The following is a 15,072-nucleotide window of genomic DNA, read 5'->3' as shown; positions in this document are numbered from 1 at the left end:
CCCTGAGCCAGAAAGTTGCAGCGCTGTAAAGCGCCAGTGTAAGCCAAGCCCTTATTTAAATCTAGTCATGATGGAGTTTAGCTTGTTTCACCAATGTCAGTGTTGAGATGATTATCTGTAGGCAACCATGGTAAAATTTGGAAAGTTAATTGTATCCTTTGCACTGAACATAATGCTCTGCTTAAATTGTAATATGATACTAACATGATGACGCCAACACACTGTATTTAAATAGCTCCACTGTGAAAGAAATCTTGTATCATTTCAGGAACAAAGCTAATAGAATTCTATTTTTCCCTTTTGGTTGCAACATGTTGATATAGACCTGGATGAGTGCCTTACAGGTGCTCACAGTTGTTCCAGAAGCCAATTCTGTATGAACACATTGGGATCATTCTACTGTGTCAACCACAGGGTGATCTGTGCAGAGGGCTTTATACTCAACAGGCATAGAAAATGTGTTGGTAAGATGATAGGTGTAAGCCATTCATTGAAGCATCATAATTCTTCATGCTGCGCAATGCATTTAAACCATTTGTGCTAAAAGGCTCTCTGGCCATCTTTGCATATGACATTTCAATGTGAGTTAGTAAAAACACATGTGTACCACGCACTCAATGATTTTTACCATTGTGTGTTCTTGTGCCATTTGGCTTTTCCCCTAACAATACATTCTCAGGATGCATATTATTCAGCTAGAAAGTCATTAAGGTTCATGCAGTTATGAAAAGCAGAAATTCAGTTGACAGTTAAATTGGACTTAGCATAGAATGGTCTTGACCTTTCTGGACGGGGTGAATTCTGCTGCTTTAGGTTTGGGGCTTTGGCACAAGAGCTTGATAAATTTATCTCATGAAACGTGCGAAAATCCAGGCAACAAAGCTTCTGTAGAAAATGCATTCCGAAACAATGGAATATTTGATACTCAGATTAACCCACAGATCTCCCACCGATATTGTAAGAATAAAAGTCAAATACTTCAACATCTTGTTACAACATCCCTGGTTTATAATCTTCAGTGGGACAATAATCAGTTGTTACCACTATTCTGTCATTTAATAGGGTTTTACTTGCTTACGAAAAGCTATGGCCTACTTTTTTAAAATGACTTGATTTTCACATACCAAACTAGAGATATCTCAGAGGCCTAATTTTCAGAAATGCTGTGCACTCACCTCTGCAAATTAGACCCTCTTAAAGTGTCTAGAGTTAGCCATTCAAAAATTGAAGCCTTGGAAATCACTAATGACACTTGAAAATCACTGCCACTTGTGACTATAATATCACTTGTAGACAAGTCATTATTTTCCTTCTCTCTTCCCGTCCTTGACTGCCCTGTAATCTTGTTTATAGCATCGTGTACTGAATCAAGTTCAACCCTGCAGCATCAGAGCTTCGCTGTTTTCCTTTCCTCTAGTGCTCGGTGATCTCCTTTTATTACTGAGCATCATGTGGCATGAAGCAGGAGGGAGCAGGCAGGAAAATGGCCCTAATAATAACCATGTCAAAGTTCAGGAATGCAAACAAATCTACTTCCATCCTGGCTTTTCAGATGTTCAGATATGGATTTCTTTTCTAGATTTTTTTGAAATACAATAACTCCTCACTTAACGTTGTAGTTATGTTCCTGAAAAATGCGACTTTAAGTGAAACGATGTTAAGCGAATCCAACTTCCCCATAAGAATTAATGTAAATGGGGGGGTTAGGTTTCAGGGCAGCTTCCCCTACTCTGCAAGCACCAGGCACGGGGGGCTCAACCCTGAGCCGGCCCACTTCACCCCTTCCCCCAAACCCCCACCCATGATCCGCCTCTTCTCCTCCCCCACCTCCTCCCCCTTTACTTCACTCACTGCATCTTGGCTCCTCCCCCCTCCCTCCCTCCCTTCCCTTCTAAATGCCACAAGCTAGCTGATTGCCACATTTGGGAGGCAGGGGAGGGAAGAGGAGCCTGCGCACCGAGTCCTCATCCTCCCCCCTCCAAAACACCGCAAGCCAGCTGATTGCTGCTGGCAGGAAGGAGGGGAGGGAGGGGGGAGGCGCACCGAGTCCTCGCTCCTCCCTCCTGCCCGGGGCAATCAGCTGGCTTGCAGGGTTCAGGGGCGGGGGGGGGGGGAGCCTGCGCACCAAATCCTTGCTCCTCCCCCCTCCCTCCTGCCTCAGCTGTGGAGAAAGCAAGCAGCCAAACAACCTAAGAGTGGAGCATTGCATAACTTTAAATGAGTATGTTCCCTAATGGATCAGCAAAGTAACAATGAAACAACGTTAAGTGAGGAGTTACTGTACTGATTGATTTATTTATCTAAATATAATAATAGTTTAGATTAAATAATGAAATGATTAGCACAACATCACTGGGAAGGAAGGATATTTTAGGGTTAAAACCCAGAACTGGGAGGCAGATGATGTTCTGTGCTTCACCATGTTCTTCCTGTGTGCCCAGGGCCACTTTTTTCAGAAGTGCTTAGCACTCAGCAGCTCCCATAGCCTTAATGGAAGCTGCTGGATACACAACACTTCTGAAAATCAGCTATGTTATTTAAGGAGCCTAAAAGAAATTTTGTAGCCTCATTTTAGGTTCCTACATGTGAAAATCTTGGTTATGTCACTATGTCTTAATAGCCTCATCTGTAAAGTAAGGGACAACAGTATTTTCCTGCCTCACACAGGAGTGGTTTGAAGTTAAATTAATGAATGTTTTCCATTGACTTATATACCCCTTTGCAAGGGTATCCCAGGTACTATAATCCTTTTCACTTTTCAACCTCTTATGACTCCCCTCCCCCCTCCATGGTGTTATAACAAGGTGTTCCCCTAGCCGACATAAGTAAAAGATACTATGGCAATTTTGAAACACACTTAATGTGTTTGTTATTAAAGTGATGCACGCGCGGAAGGAAAAACTCATTTGTGAAGCAAAAAAACTTCCCTTGTTCCCGGGCTAAATAATGAAGTGCTGGATTTCTCTGCTACAGTTCAGATAGCTACAAGTACCATGGTAAAAGAGACAAGGAAGTTTTGAGACTAGTGTAACTTTGAATAGGTACACATTGAATATCTGCTTCCTGTACTTGCACACATCTTTACTGTACGTGCATGGAGAACATTTGCCATATTTAACATTTTTCTAACTTTTCTAGTCAAACAGAAAAGCCACAAATATATTGTGGTTTCTAATTTGTTGAGCTGCCATTTCAGCCTCTCGCTACAGCCATGTTGCCTAAAGAATCCTTTGCAAGCTAACTGCTTTTGTGTTCCATCTTGAACTATCTGGGACAAATGAACCGTGCGTTCAATACTGTGTCTGAAAATGGTTTTAATTTTTTTAATGTCAATGTGTATGTATATCGGGGGGGAGGGACTATCCGTACACTACAATAGAACAGCCAATATATTTTCCCTTGAATTTCCTTGAGTCAAATTGTAGCAGATTAAAATTCCAGGTGCATTCAGGAGCAGATTTCTAAAATTCCTGAAAGTCAGTCAGGAACAGGAAGAGCCACCAGCTGTTTAAACAGCATGCAAACACCTCCTCTGTGAAGCTTGTTTGAATGCATATTATAATTTCTTTACTTTTGAAAGCTCCATGTTTACCAAAGATAAGAATCAGGTGGTGAGGTGTGTTTTTAATGGGGTTGTTTCTATTGGCAGTTTAAAGTCTGATTCAACACACACACACACACACACACACACACACACACACACACACACACACACACAGGCTCCTTTCCATGTGATTCACTCCTATTTACACGTGCAGAGCGCAAAATGCCATTTTCTTTGCTGTTTCCCATCCAAACTTTCCCCCCTCTCTGAGTACACAGTAAGTGAACACTTTATTTATGCACCACAGGGACTGCACACGACCAGAACGACCAAGAGGTTGGACGGGCAGTTGCAAAAGGAACAACCATTCTAAATAAAACAGATGTGTTCCATAAAACAAATTTGAGCTGATGTAATTTAAAGAGACAAAAGAATTCTTGAGCACTGCAGAACACCTAAAAAACCTGCACTGACCATTTATAAGCATGTGTAAAAATGCTAATTTACTGTAAATTATGTAAAACAAAAAACAAAAAAATACCAACCACAACTAAATTGAACAAACAAACCCAAGAAAATCAGCTACCAGGTCTTTGCCAATATCACTTTGCAGCTAAGGTGGCTTCTGAGACACAAGAAACAAACACTGATGTCATGTGAAGTTTCCTATTTTAAACAGTAGTTCCAGGGGAAAAAATAAGTGTTGTCCTATGACCACATCATTCCAGATTTTACTGACCTGCAGTATAGGATGGTGAGACTAGCCACACACACACACACACACAACTTTGCATAAAGCTTCAATCTACTCAAGGGTGTTTTGACTGATGACAAGAATACTGAATTGTTACTGGTGGCAATGCAAACCACTTTTCTGTTCCTAGCCCACAAACACATTTCAGCAATGATGTGGGATCTCTGAAAGAGCAAATAAATAACTCTATCATTCTAATCTGTGATACCTTTCCAAAGTATTTTTCTCGTTTTCTTTGCAACTCTCTCTTTCTCCCTTATTCTTGTGGCTGTGAGGTTTTTTCCCTCCTCCTGTTTTTCTGACAGCTGCTGACTGAAGCCGAGACAATATTTGGTCCAACAGCAGGAATTAATTTTATGTGATTAGTGAAAACCTGGCTCAGATTTTCTGGTGCTAGGTCAAGCACCTTAGGGAGGTGATGAGTGGTTCTCAGAGTAGTGAGGAGAGCAGGGTTACCAACCACCCCTAATTTTATGGATAATCCATAAAGAAGGAGAGATTGGCCTGGTCTAAAAAATATATTGGGCAAGATCCTCGTGACCACTCCATCTGTTTTGCATCATTCTGGTAGCAGCAACCAGTGTTAAAGCTGGCTTAATCGTCCCCTGGAGGATTCTCCCAGGGTAAGTGAATCTTTGGGTGGTACAGAACCACCATAGCAGCTCTCTTGCTAGCCCTGGTGCCAGAGGGCACGTCTGCAGGAACAGCAGGACAGGTGCGTGGTCAGGGCATACCTATGCCAACAATCCCAAAATGCCAGAATGGCGTTGGAAATTCTGGGGAGTTCAGAGGCTTCTCTAATTAGTGCCAGCATTCTGGGCCTGTGCAAATTGGTCTCAGGATCCAGAAGCAACAAACAGACTACCCATCACTACCCCTTCCCCCCTCTGCATTTGCATGGAGCATAGCTCAGCCATTTTTCTGTAAGTCCCGTTAGTACACCTGTACCTCGATATAACGCTGTCCTCGGGAGCCAAAAAATCTTACCGCATTATAGGTGAAACCGCGTTATATTGAACTTGCTTTGATTCACTGGAGTGCGCAGCCCTGCCCCCCCGGGAGCACTGCTTTACCACGTTCTATCCAAATTTGTGTTATATCGGGGGTAGAGGTGTATGTGGGGCCTGATCCCTCTCCATTCCCACGCAAGGGAGATGAACAGAGAGGAACTTGTTTGTTGAGCAGAGTGGAGGATGACAATTCTGTTTTATGACCACTATCATGGTTTTGAATTTTTTCTTTTAATTCTATATCAAAACAAAACCCAACATTTAAACATTTTTGCAAAAACAGAATTTTCTGAATGTTGTGGGTACTCTGTAACCTGGTGGTTAGAACTCTGGCTTGGGATGTGGGAAATCCAGTTCAAGCCCCTGCTTGGCCAGATTCAGAGCAGAGTATTTCATGACAGATCATGCTGAGTGGGGATTACCCTGGGTTTCCTACATCCCAGGCCAGGGCCCTAACCACCTGCTTGTAGAGCGTAAGTATCTCTCTTAAAACAAACAAAACAACTTTTGATGAAGACTTGACCAAAACCAAAACGTCTCTGCAAAATGTTTTGGCTTCAACAACATTTCATTTAATTGACAATATTCCAGCAAGCTCCACTTGTTTGTCCAGGGTTGAGGAATTTTTGAAAAAAAAATGTAATTTGGACAAAAATGGGGGAGGGGGAAATAATATTTTGCAGAACACTTTTTTGGGCAGAGCCCACCTAACCCTTTCCTCAGAGGAGTGACACCCGCTAACCGTGTGGAGTGTTTCAAACATTGCCCACCTGCCACTCTACATTTTTCTCCTTTAACAATGTATACAGAAGTAGCTAAGTTCACATGATACAGTATGATATCGTCTAATGTGTTTATATGAGAACATTTTCTTTGTCTCAGAGAAACTGTAGCAAGTTAAGGGCCCAGATCCAGAGCCCATTAAATGGAAAGACTGATTGGATTTGGCCCTAGAAGTTACATGCCATAAATGGCTATTTGTGGGAATAGTTGTTTAAAATTTAAAAATCACATCAAATCCATTCAAGCAGTTTTGTTTTTTTCAAATGAAGTTTTGTGAAAATTTTGAAGCCTGTCAATGAAGTGCACAGAGGAAATAACTCTGTAAACCATTCATGGGCCTAATCCTGCAATCCCATTGTATGCTGAAGTTGCATTGAGCTCAGAAGAAATTCTGCATGTAGATGGCTTGCGGGATTGTCAAAAGGGTGCCCAGTTCATGGTACATAACTGCAGATGCATTGTTAGGGACTGATCTCCTCACTTTGGAAAGTCAGCATGAAGCACTTGAAGAACAACAAATAAAAACATAAGAAATAAACAGAGAAACTCCAATGCTCCTGCACAAACTTACACATGTGACTACCTCATGCACATGAACAGTTCCACTGGGGCTGTTCACAGGTGTAACGTTACGAACAAGTGTGGGCAAGATTGGTGTCTAAAATTTTTGACTGTGGCCGTCTTCTGCTGCGACCAGAAAAATCAGCTTTATACATTTTGTAATATCTGCTCAGGTTTTGGGGCTTTGCAAGGTGATGGTGTGACCCATGCTGTACATATCTGGGAACCAGGCTCTTTCACCTGAATTTTTGAGGCTTCATTAACACACCGCTAGTTCTGTTGCATGCTGTGAAAATAGCTTTGGGCAGAAAACGTGGTGACGGACTGTAGTTGATGTGTTCATATTCCTGTTTCGTGCAGCTTTTAATTGACTTCCTAGTTTTAACTAGAACCTTGTGAAAGTTTAACATCTCGGGGTGAATTTTGCATGAAGATTTTCTTCCTTTGTCTTTCCATTCCATTTTGTTACTTAGGAATGTCTTTTCTTGATGAAATTTCCAATTTTCACTTTTAACATATTCAGAAATCAAAATGCACGTTTTTCAGTCTGAATAGATTTCCATCAAAAATATGTAAAAATTTATTTGTTCAGAGTTTGCATTTTTCTTTCCAAAATAGGTACCTTTTTCACTTGAAATGATCCAATATTTAAGTGAAAGCATGAAAATTTCCTGTTTTGTATTTCCTCCTCATGAAGACTGATCACTTGAAATTAAATTTTAAAAGCTTTATTTCAGCCTTTTGGATTCTCCTCTTCCCCACCCCATATTTTCACAAGATTCTTGTTTATAAAAAGTGTTCAACTTCAATAGCAATGTAACTCCATTAGCAATGTGAATAACCTCAAAACACAGTCCCTGCTACATGCATGCAGCTGTGGTATATTTGGCATAAAGCAGTAGGATTGATAACCTGAGCTTTGAAAAGCTTTTAATGAGCAGGAAGTCTGAATCCCTTTCTTGTTCTGTTAGACAGGGGTTTCAAGCCATTAAATGTGAAGTTCATTATCTAACCTCTACTGGCTTTGGTATCTAATCAGTTCTGTCTACCCCATGTCCTTGATGGACACATCACTCACCGAGAATTCAAAAGGGAAATAAAAAAGCTACCTCTAATTCTCTTGAGCTGCTCTACAGCAACAGGAAACCCTAACAAAAAATGTCCTCAGTCAAAATACTGAAGCACAGTGCTACGTAAATTTGCTTTTGGAAGAAAAGTTTTTAAATGAGCCTTTGACTCTTTCCTAAAGAGAGCAGGAAAAGGCAGCTTTCTTGGTGTATGTGAGATTCTGAAATATCTAACTGCTTCTTCTTGTAGATATTAATGAATGTGTCACAGAAGCGCACACCTGTAAGCGAGGAGAACACTGTATTAACACAGTGGGATCATTTACTTGTCTCCAAGAACTCAGCTGTCAGCCAGGCTATGAATTTAAGGATGGTGAATGTGTTGGTAAGGCAAGCACTTTTCAGTCTTTCATTATGTTTGCTGCTAAACTCTTCTCATGTAAGACCAGGGCTTCGTGCCCTGGCTGGTAGATGTTTATTTTTTGGCATCTGCTTATCTTTTGCAAGCTGCTAACATCTAATTAGTTGTAATTATTCAAAGGGGAGAGAAGGGGGGGTATGAATAATTTTTTTGGTTGCTGCTTAATATTAAATAGATGAGAGAAAAACAGAGGTCACCACAAAAAGATTTATGTCAGAGGCAGGTAAAGCCAATTTCCCACAACGCTTTGGATTTTTTTAAACTGCTGTTCCTAAAACAGGTTCATCCCATGGTTTGTAATGGAAATATTGCTGCATTGCCCCATAGCCTGGGGTCCTTGTTATATCCTCCCACAGGAAAACCTCTGTGCGGGGGATGGGAAGGAAAACACAACGAGCGAAATTTTTCTGGGTGTGTGGGTGGGACGGGGCAGCGTTAATTACACCCCCAAAGACATAGATGGCCAGACCGCACCTTACAGATCCCCTGAGATGCATAGTGTGTCTGTGCGCTAACTGCTAGTCCCCAGTGGCTCTCCAATGGAACCAGATTATTAGGGACTTCTCAGCTGAAGGCTGCCCCTTGCTGGCATCTCCAAGGAAGGGCAGTCCCCAACACTCAGAGGGCTCCAGAAAAAACTTAATATGTTAAGTGAGGAGTTGATAAAACTGTGGAAGGGATTTAAAACTTCATGGTTCTAGGCTTAAGCCAGCCTCTGTTAGGGATCAGGATGAGTCTTCCATGGGGAAAGATTATCCCACTTCTGCCTACTGTGGGGTTCCAGCACCTTTCTCTGATATATCTGGTGCTGGTCACAGTCAGAGACAGGATACTGGACTAGACGGACCATGAGCCTGATCCAGTATGGCAATTCCTGTGTTAATACAGCCTCTGGCTGTATTCAGTTTTTTGGAGCCTTTTCCATGGGGGTGAGAATGATTCGGGTTCTTCTCCTTCCCACTCCCTGCTCCTTGTCCAACCCTATATATGGCGGCCCAGACCAATGGAAGCTCCACTAGAGGCCCAGGTCAATGGAGATAGTGCAGCACAGGTGGCTCGTGTGCGTGTGTGTGCATGTATGTGAGGGGATCCCTCTCTCCTCAATGCATGAAGGTAGGAGTTGTGTCCCCACCAGTGTTCCCTCTAATTTTTCCCACACATGTGCAGAATGAATTTTGTTATGTGCACCAATATGGAGGTGATGTGTGACACATCATCTTCATATCGGTGCACATAACGAAATTCATGGGGTGGGGCCGAGAGGTTCAGAGGGTAGGGGGTGCTCAGGGCTGGGGCAGAGGGTTGGGGTGCAGAGGTGTGAGGGCTCTGGGGTGGGGCAGAGGATGAGGGGCTCAAGGTTGAGGCAGAGGGTTGGGGTTGGGGTGAGAGCCCTGGCTGGGGGGTGCAGGCTCTGGGGTGGGGATGAAGGATTTGGGGTGCAGGCTGCCCCGGGGCTACGGCGGGGAGAGAGGACTCCCCACAGCAGCACCTGGGCCTGGGGGGAGAGGCGCCTCTCCCCGCCGTGGCAACTCCAAGGTTGGGGCCATGGGATAGGTGCCCCTCCCACAGATGCAGCACGTCAGGGACTGGGTTTGGGCTGGGGGAGGGGCGCCCCTCTCCTGGCCATGGCACGTTGGGGTGGGGCTAGGTTGGGGCTGGGAGAGGGGCACCTCTCCCCCAGCCACGGCAGGTCCCGGCCGAGTGGTTCCCTGAGTGCTTGCACCGTGCTTAATAGGCTGGCTTACGGGGAATTTAGGTCCCCACTCCATTTTTACTCCTGCAATTTCCCAATGACTTGAATAGCAGTTGGCCTTAATATAGACCTGAGAATTTGGCACATAGCAAACATTTTAAGTGAGTAGTAACTGAATTCCTACGCTGTAAGTGAACCAAATATTTAACTGTAGGTAGCTTAATAAGACTTAATAAGGGCTAGATTGTGGAGTCCTTGCTCACCTCGAGGGAGCCTTAGCTCCACAGTTTGGTCCTAGCATTTATTAGCCTTGTAAATTAGTTAGTATTTATTTATATGACTTCTTAATGGTTTATAAAATGTATAAAGCAGGTTTTTAAGTGGCCCTTTAAGTGTGACCCCCAAGGGCTAAAATTCCAGCATCTCTGTAAGAATTAATGTCTAGAAATTGCTACAACTACTTTGCTTTGGCTGTTAGTTTTACGCTATAAGATACTGAGTCTCCATTGTTTTTTGATACCTCATCTTCTTTCCGTGGTAGAAAGACTTGACAGCATAGTAGCTTCTGGAAGATTGACAACTTTAACATATGAGAGAGACAAGGTGGTATGGTAATGCTTTTTATTGAACCAACTTCTGTTGGTGAAAGGTACAGAATTTCTAGCTACACAGAGCCCTTCTTCAGGTCTGGGGAAGGACCTGAAGAATAGCTCTCTGTAGTTTGAAAGCTTGTACCTTCCACCAACAGAAGTTGGTCCAGTAAAAGATATTACCTCACCCTCGTATCTTGGGATAAACACAGCTACAACAACACTGAAAACAACTTTAACATATGTCTCTTGCTGATACTTACAGCTGGGGGAATGCCTCCAAAGGTTCTGCAAGCTTTCTCCTACTTAAAACATGGATTTTGTGTTTGTGCCTCTTTTTTTTTTTTTATTTGCTTTCCTGGCAATATTCTAACAAATGAGTTCACCAACAGGAATCTTCACAGAAACAGCAAATTATAAGCTAATATTAGAAAATACTCTCAGAAAATGAGTTTTGAGCATGTGAATGTATTTACACCAGAAACCTCATTATATTCATCCAGTCAGGGAAATGAAACAATGCCATGCGATCTCTATCCAGTCAAAACTGACCAGCACAGCTTGAATTTTGAAGATTGAAATCTCACAACAAACTGCTAATAAACAGACCAAAAGTTAAATGTGGAAACTATTCGGCAAATAATGTCATGTAAATAATAAATTGGAGAAAATTGTTAGCTGCTAATAGACCGCAAAAAGCAGCAATAAATTATTGGCTATTTCTTATTTGTTCAGTTGTGTCACACACACACTCACTCTCTCTCTCTCTCTCTCACACACACACACACACACACACACACACACTGCAGGCCTGCCAATAAAGTCAATGGGAGTTTTGCCACTGACTTCAGAAGTGTCAAGATTTTAGCTACAGTTTTTATTCTGTAAGAAGCAGAATGTCCATCATGCTTTAGAAATGGAGCTACTAGTCCACAGAAAACATACACTACATCAGTGTTTCTGTGGGTCTCTTACACCCCGATCCTGAAATAGGATCTACACTGGTGACTTCAGTGGGACTCTGGAGATCGTGGGGCCTACCTGCATGGATCTCATTGCAGAAATGGAGCCTAAAAAAATGCAGCTGCAAGATTCTGAAGCCTATCCATGGGCAGGAACAAACAACTGTACTCACTGATTTTACAAGAGCATTTTCAGAGGCCTTTTGAAAATCTGATACTTCATAACCGCATTTCTGAAAAAAAGAAAAAAAAGAAAAAAAAAAGGAAATGAGTTACAAATTATTTAATAGGATTAGAAAAAAATATAGCAGAATTGATCACATATTGTTTCTTTATCTTTATTAATAGACATTGATGAATGTGTGAGAGGAACTCATAGTTGTCAAGTAAACTCTGTATGTCAGAATACAAAGGGATCATTCTATTGTGAATCAAAGCAGCGATGCATGGAAGGATTTTTACAAGACCCGGAGGGTAATTGTGTCGGTAAGTGTGATTACTGCAATACATTTCTAATGTGTGCAGTAGCACTGAACAGACTCCTGATACTGTTACACTGTTCAGTGGCTGTACATTGATCATGTTTGATGTTCTTTAAATTTTCACTGAATTTTGCCCAAATGTTGCTGCTCTTTTAAAAATGTTATATATTGGATTTGCATACTATGAAGTTTTAAAATGCAGGCATAACTGATTCTCATCAGCCCCTACATAGATTGCATAATAAATCAAAATCAAAATGAGGGGAAAGAAATGACAGCTAGAACAGAAAGAAGCATATTCATTGAATAGCTAATACTACCACACTTTCTCTTCCACAGATATTAATGAATGCACTTCACTTCCTGAGCCGTGTAAGCCTGGATTCAACTGTATCAATACTGTTGGATCATACACTTGTCAGAGAAACCTGTTAATGTGCAGCAGAGGCTATCATTCCAGTGAGGATGGATCTCGATGTATCGGTAAGGATCAGACTCCTGTCCGCAATTGAATGCTCTGTTAGAGGAAAAAGCTTATTTCAGTTCCAAAATAGTTTTAGAAAACTTTCAATTGTTATAACTACATTCCAGGAGTAGGAGAGTTTAAAGATTGGCTTGATGATGATGTCTAAACAGCCTGTTGGTCAGTACTTACTATGTTATGTTATATTATGTTAATGCCTGAATACTATAGTTAGTTCCTTTTGGTGACCTTGAGTGAGCTTGGTTTTGGTTGCATCTTGTACCTACTAACTTTCATTCTAGATTCTATCTAACTCAGTGGTTAGTCCCAACCTGACAATCAAAAGCTTCACACTCTGTTATTTCATAGTATCTCACTGTGGATGGATATGGTCTGGGGTAATAACATACTGCATAAAAGAGACACTGTGAGTGCATTCATCAGAAAAGATAAATGGGCAGATAGTCTTTACAGCAGTGCAAATGAAATTCCTAGTTATTTTTCTGTTGTCCAAATTCTCAGAATAAGTCCAAGTCCTGATTTCTTTGTTTAAAGAAGAAGTGCACATATACTCAGGGCCAGATTCTCTGTTGTGCTGCACCTTGTGTAGTCACTTCCACTAGTACAAAGTGGGCGTACAGTGGTATCCAATCAGATTCATAGGATTTTACACTTATTTTTGCATTCAGTTACTGATGTAAATGACTACATAAGATGCAAGAGAACAAAGACAGGCCTACAGAGTTCAAACAAGAGTGAAGTTGTGTCTTTATGAATTAAATATATTTTGTAAATGTAGAAAATAGGAAACTATATTTGGAAAGAAATGAACCAGTAAATCCAAATGCTGTTTACTGACCAATACTACAAATATCCATTAATTATCCTTGCAGTGAATAGAGAACGTGAAAAGAACAAAATCAGCCTTTCTGTGAATTTAGGGGAGGGATGGAGAGGGTAAAGTCCCATTCATTTATTTTCTCACTTTGCTCATAGCTAACTGTTTAATAAACTGCAAAAGATAGAGGCTAAAAAAGAAAAAGGCCCATAACAGAGAGCAGTGGTGTGGGTACAGGACACATGTCAGATGAACTTCCCACCTTCAGCATTACACATTGCCCTACGTTACCACCACGTATCTCACGTCTACACTACTATCCCCAGAGTGTCGCAGACCTCTTAACTCCTCCAAGTGAGGAGATGGGCAAGTTTTGGACTCAGCCTATAGACTGGGACTATTAAAAATAACTAGATGATGATAAGGTTAAGAATGCTTGCTGGTAAAATTGTAAAGGGGGATGAGTTGGCTGATCTTGATCAAGAGATGCACTCATCTTTCATCCGTTATCATTTAGCAATCAGGGAGATATCCCAATGGACACGAAGAGAAAAGGAAATGCTCCTGACCCTCACAATGGAAGGCATCAACACTCTAGGATGGATCCTCAGCTGGTGTAAATCAGTGTTACTTCACTGAGGCCAACAAAGCTGTTTCAACTTTTACCAGTTGAGGATCTGTTCTGGCACTAGTTGTTGGGACCATGAAAGCTAGTATCAAAACAGGACAAAGGCTTTTCAGACCCTGGATTAGAACAACGTGTCATTTTTCTACCAGGTGACAGCCTTTGGCAGGCAGCTCCAAAGTCCCAGCATTAGTTTAAAAGGCCTTTGTGTTCAGACCCGTATCAAAGTTGACTTGTATGGCTAGTGCTTCTCTATCTTTTGCGTTTTCAAACTGCTGGTCTGAGAAAAATGGGCCGTTTTCTTTTCTTTTCTTTTCTTTTCTTTTCTTTTCTTTTCTTCTTTTTTTTAAGGAGGAAAAAAAAACATTACTCATACATGACTGGGTTGTGTGGTTATAGGGATGAGATAATGTAATACATTGTAATTACAGATGTTACTCCACTTTTTTAATTTAAATGATTGGCACAGTTTTTAGGTCCAGGTACAAGAAAATTTATATGGTAGCTTGCCACATCTAGAGAGTGTAGGAATCTGCTTTTCTGTTTGGTTTAGAGAAAGAAATGTTTCATGTTAATATGACCTATGCCACATGCAAGCTCTCTGCCTCCGGCTAAGTGAGGTGTGCCTCTGTTTTCAGTCTAAATGTTTTAGTATGGTTGCTTTAAATAAGGAAAGAGTATGTAGAAGAAAAAAGAAAACCATGTGGTTCCAATTTCCCCTTTCTATGATAAAATCCATTTCTTCAGGGCATTGTGATGGTTAATTGGATTTCAGATTAACTCATAGTAATAGAAATAGATCATCTGGACATGTTTCTGCAGCAGAACTGAGCCTGTGTGGTCGTCTTCCTCTGTTTAGAGACTTTATCCTGAATGTGTTCATTCTTTCTAATTCATCAGATCAACTAGTAGCAACCACCCCCCTACATTTAATTGAAAAGTATTGTAACTATCTTGAAATACACACCTCAGACTGAAAAAAGGCCTAGACCGAATTAAGGGCAGGGACTTATTCGCTGGAATATACAGTTTCTCACAAACAAATGAAATAATGGCACAAATGAATTCACTCCAAATAAAATTGCTAATTTGCTGATTTAAATCTGTATTTAAAAACTCCCTTTTCCTAATGCTTGCTCTGCTCTGAAAGAAAGTGGAGAGGCAGCATTTCATCGGAAACTTTTCCCCCTTCCAGGAATTCTTTCCTGGTTAGGCTTTTCTGCAAATCTAATGCCTGTAGTCATTAGAAACGCGTGAATCTGTGCTACATAAGAACTGA

The 15,072-nt window shown here is 41.3% G+C and overlaps 1 protein-coding gene across 3 annotated transcripts in view; it reads left to right on the top strand.

The window, feature by feature from the left end:
- FBLN2 (fibulin 2) overlaps positions 1 to 15,072 on the top strand; it is a 187,810-nt gene that overhangs the window by 157,360 nt on the left and 15,378 nt on the right. For 2 of the 3 annotated variants that reach the window (XM_054034201.1, XM_054034200.1), the window contains exons 9-12: positions 324 to 464; positions 7,970 to 8,104; positions 11,734 to 11,871; positions 12,207 to 12,350. In XM_054034201.1, the coding sequence (XP_053890176.1) occupies positions 324 to 464; positions 7,970 to 8,104; positions 11,734 to 11,871; positions 12,207 to 12,350 (558 nt within the window). The remainder of the gene's footprint in view (positions 1 to 323; positions 465 to 7,969; positions 8,105 to 11,733; positions 11,872 to 12,206; positions 12,351 to 15,072) is intronic. The other variant, XM_054034202.1, reaches the window with a different exon arrangement.

This window comes from Malaclemys terrapin, chromosome 7, assembly GCF_027887155.1.
Source record: "Malaclemys terrapin pileata isolate rMalTer1 chromosome 7, rMalTer1.hap1, whole genome shotgun sequence".
NCBI classification, from domain to species: domain Eukaryota; kingdom Metazoa; phylum Chordata; order Testudines; family Emydidae; genus Malaclemys; species Malaclemys terrapin.
Note: the sequence above shows the minus strand (reverse complement) of the source record. Positions and strands in the feature narration are given on the sequence as shown.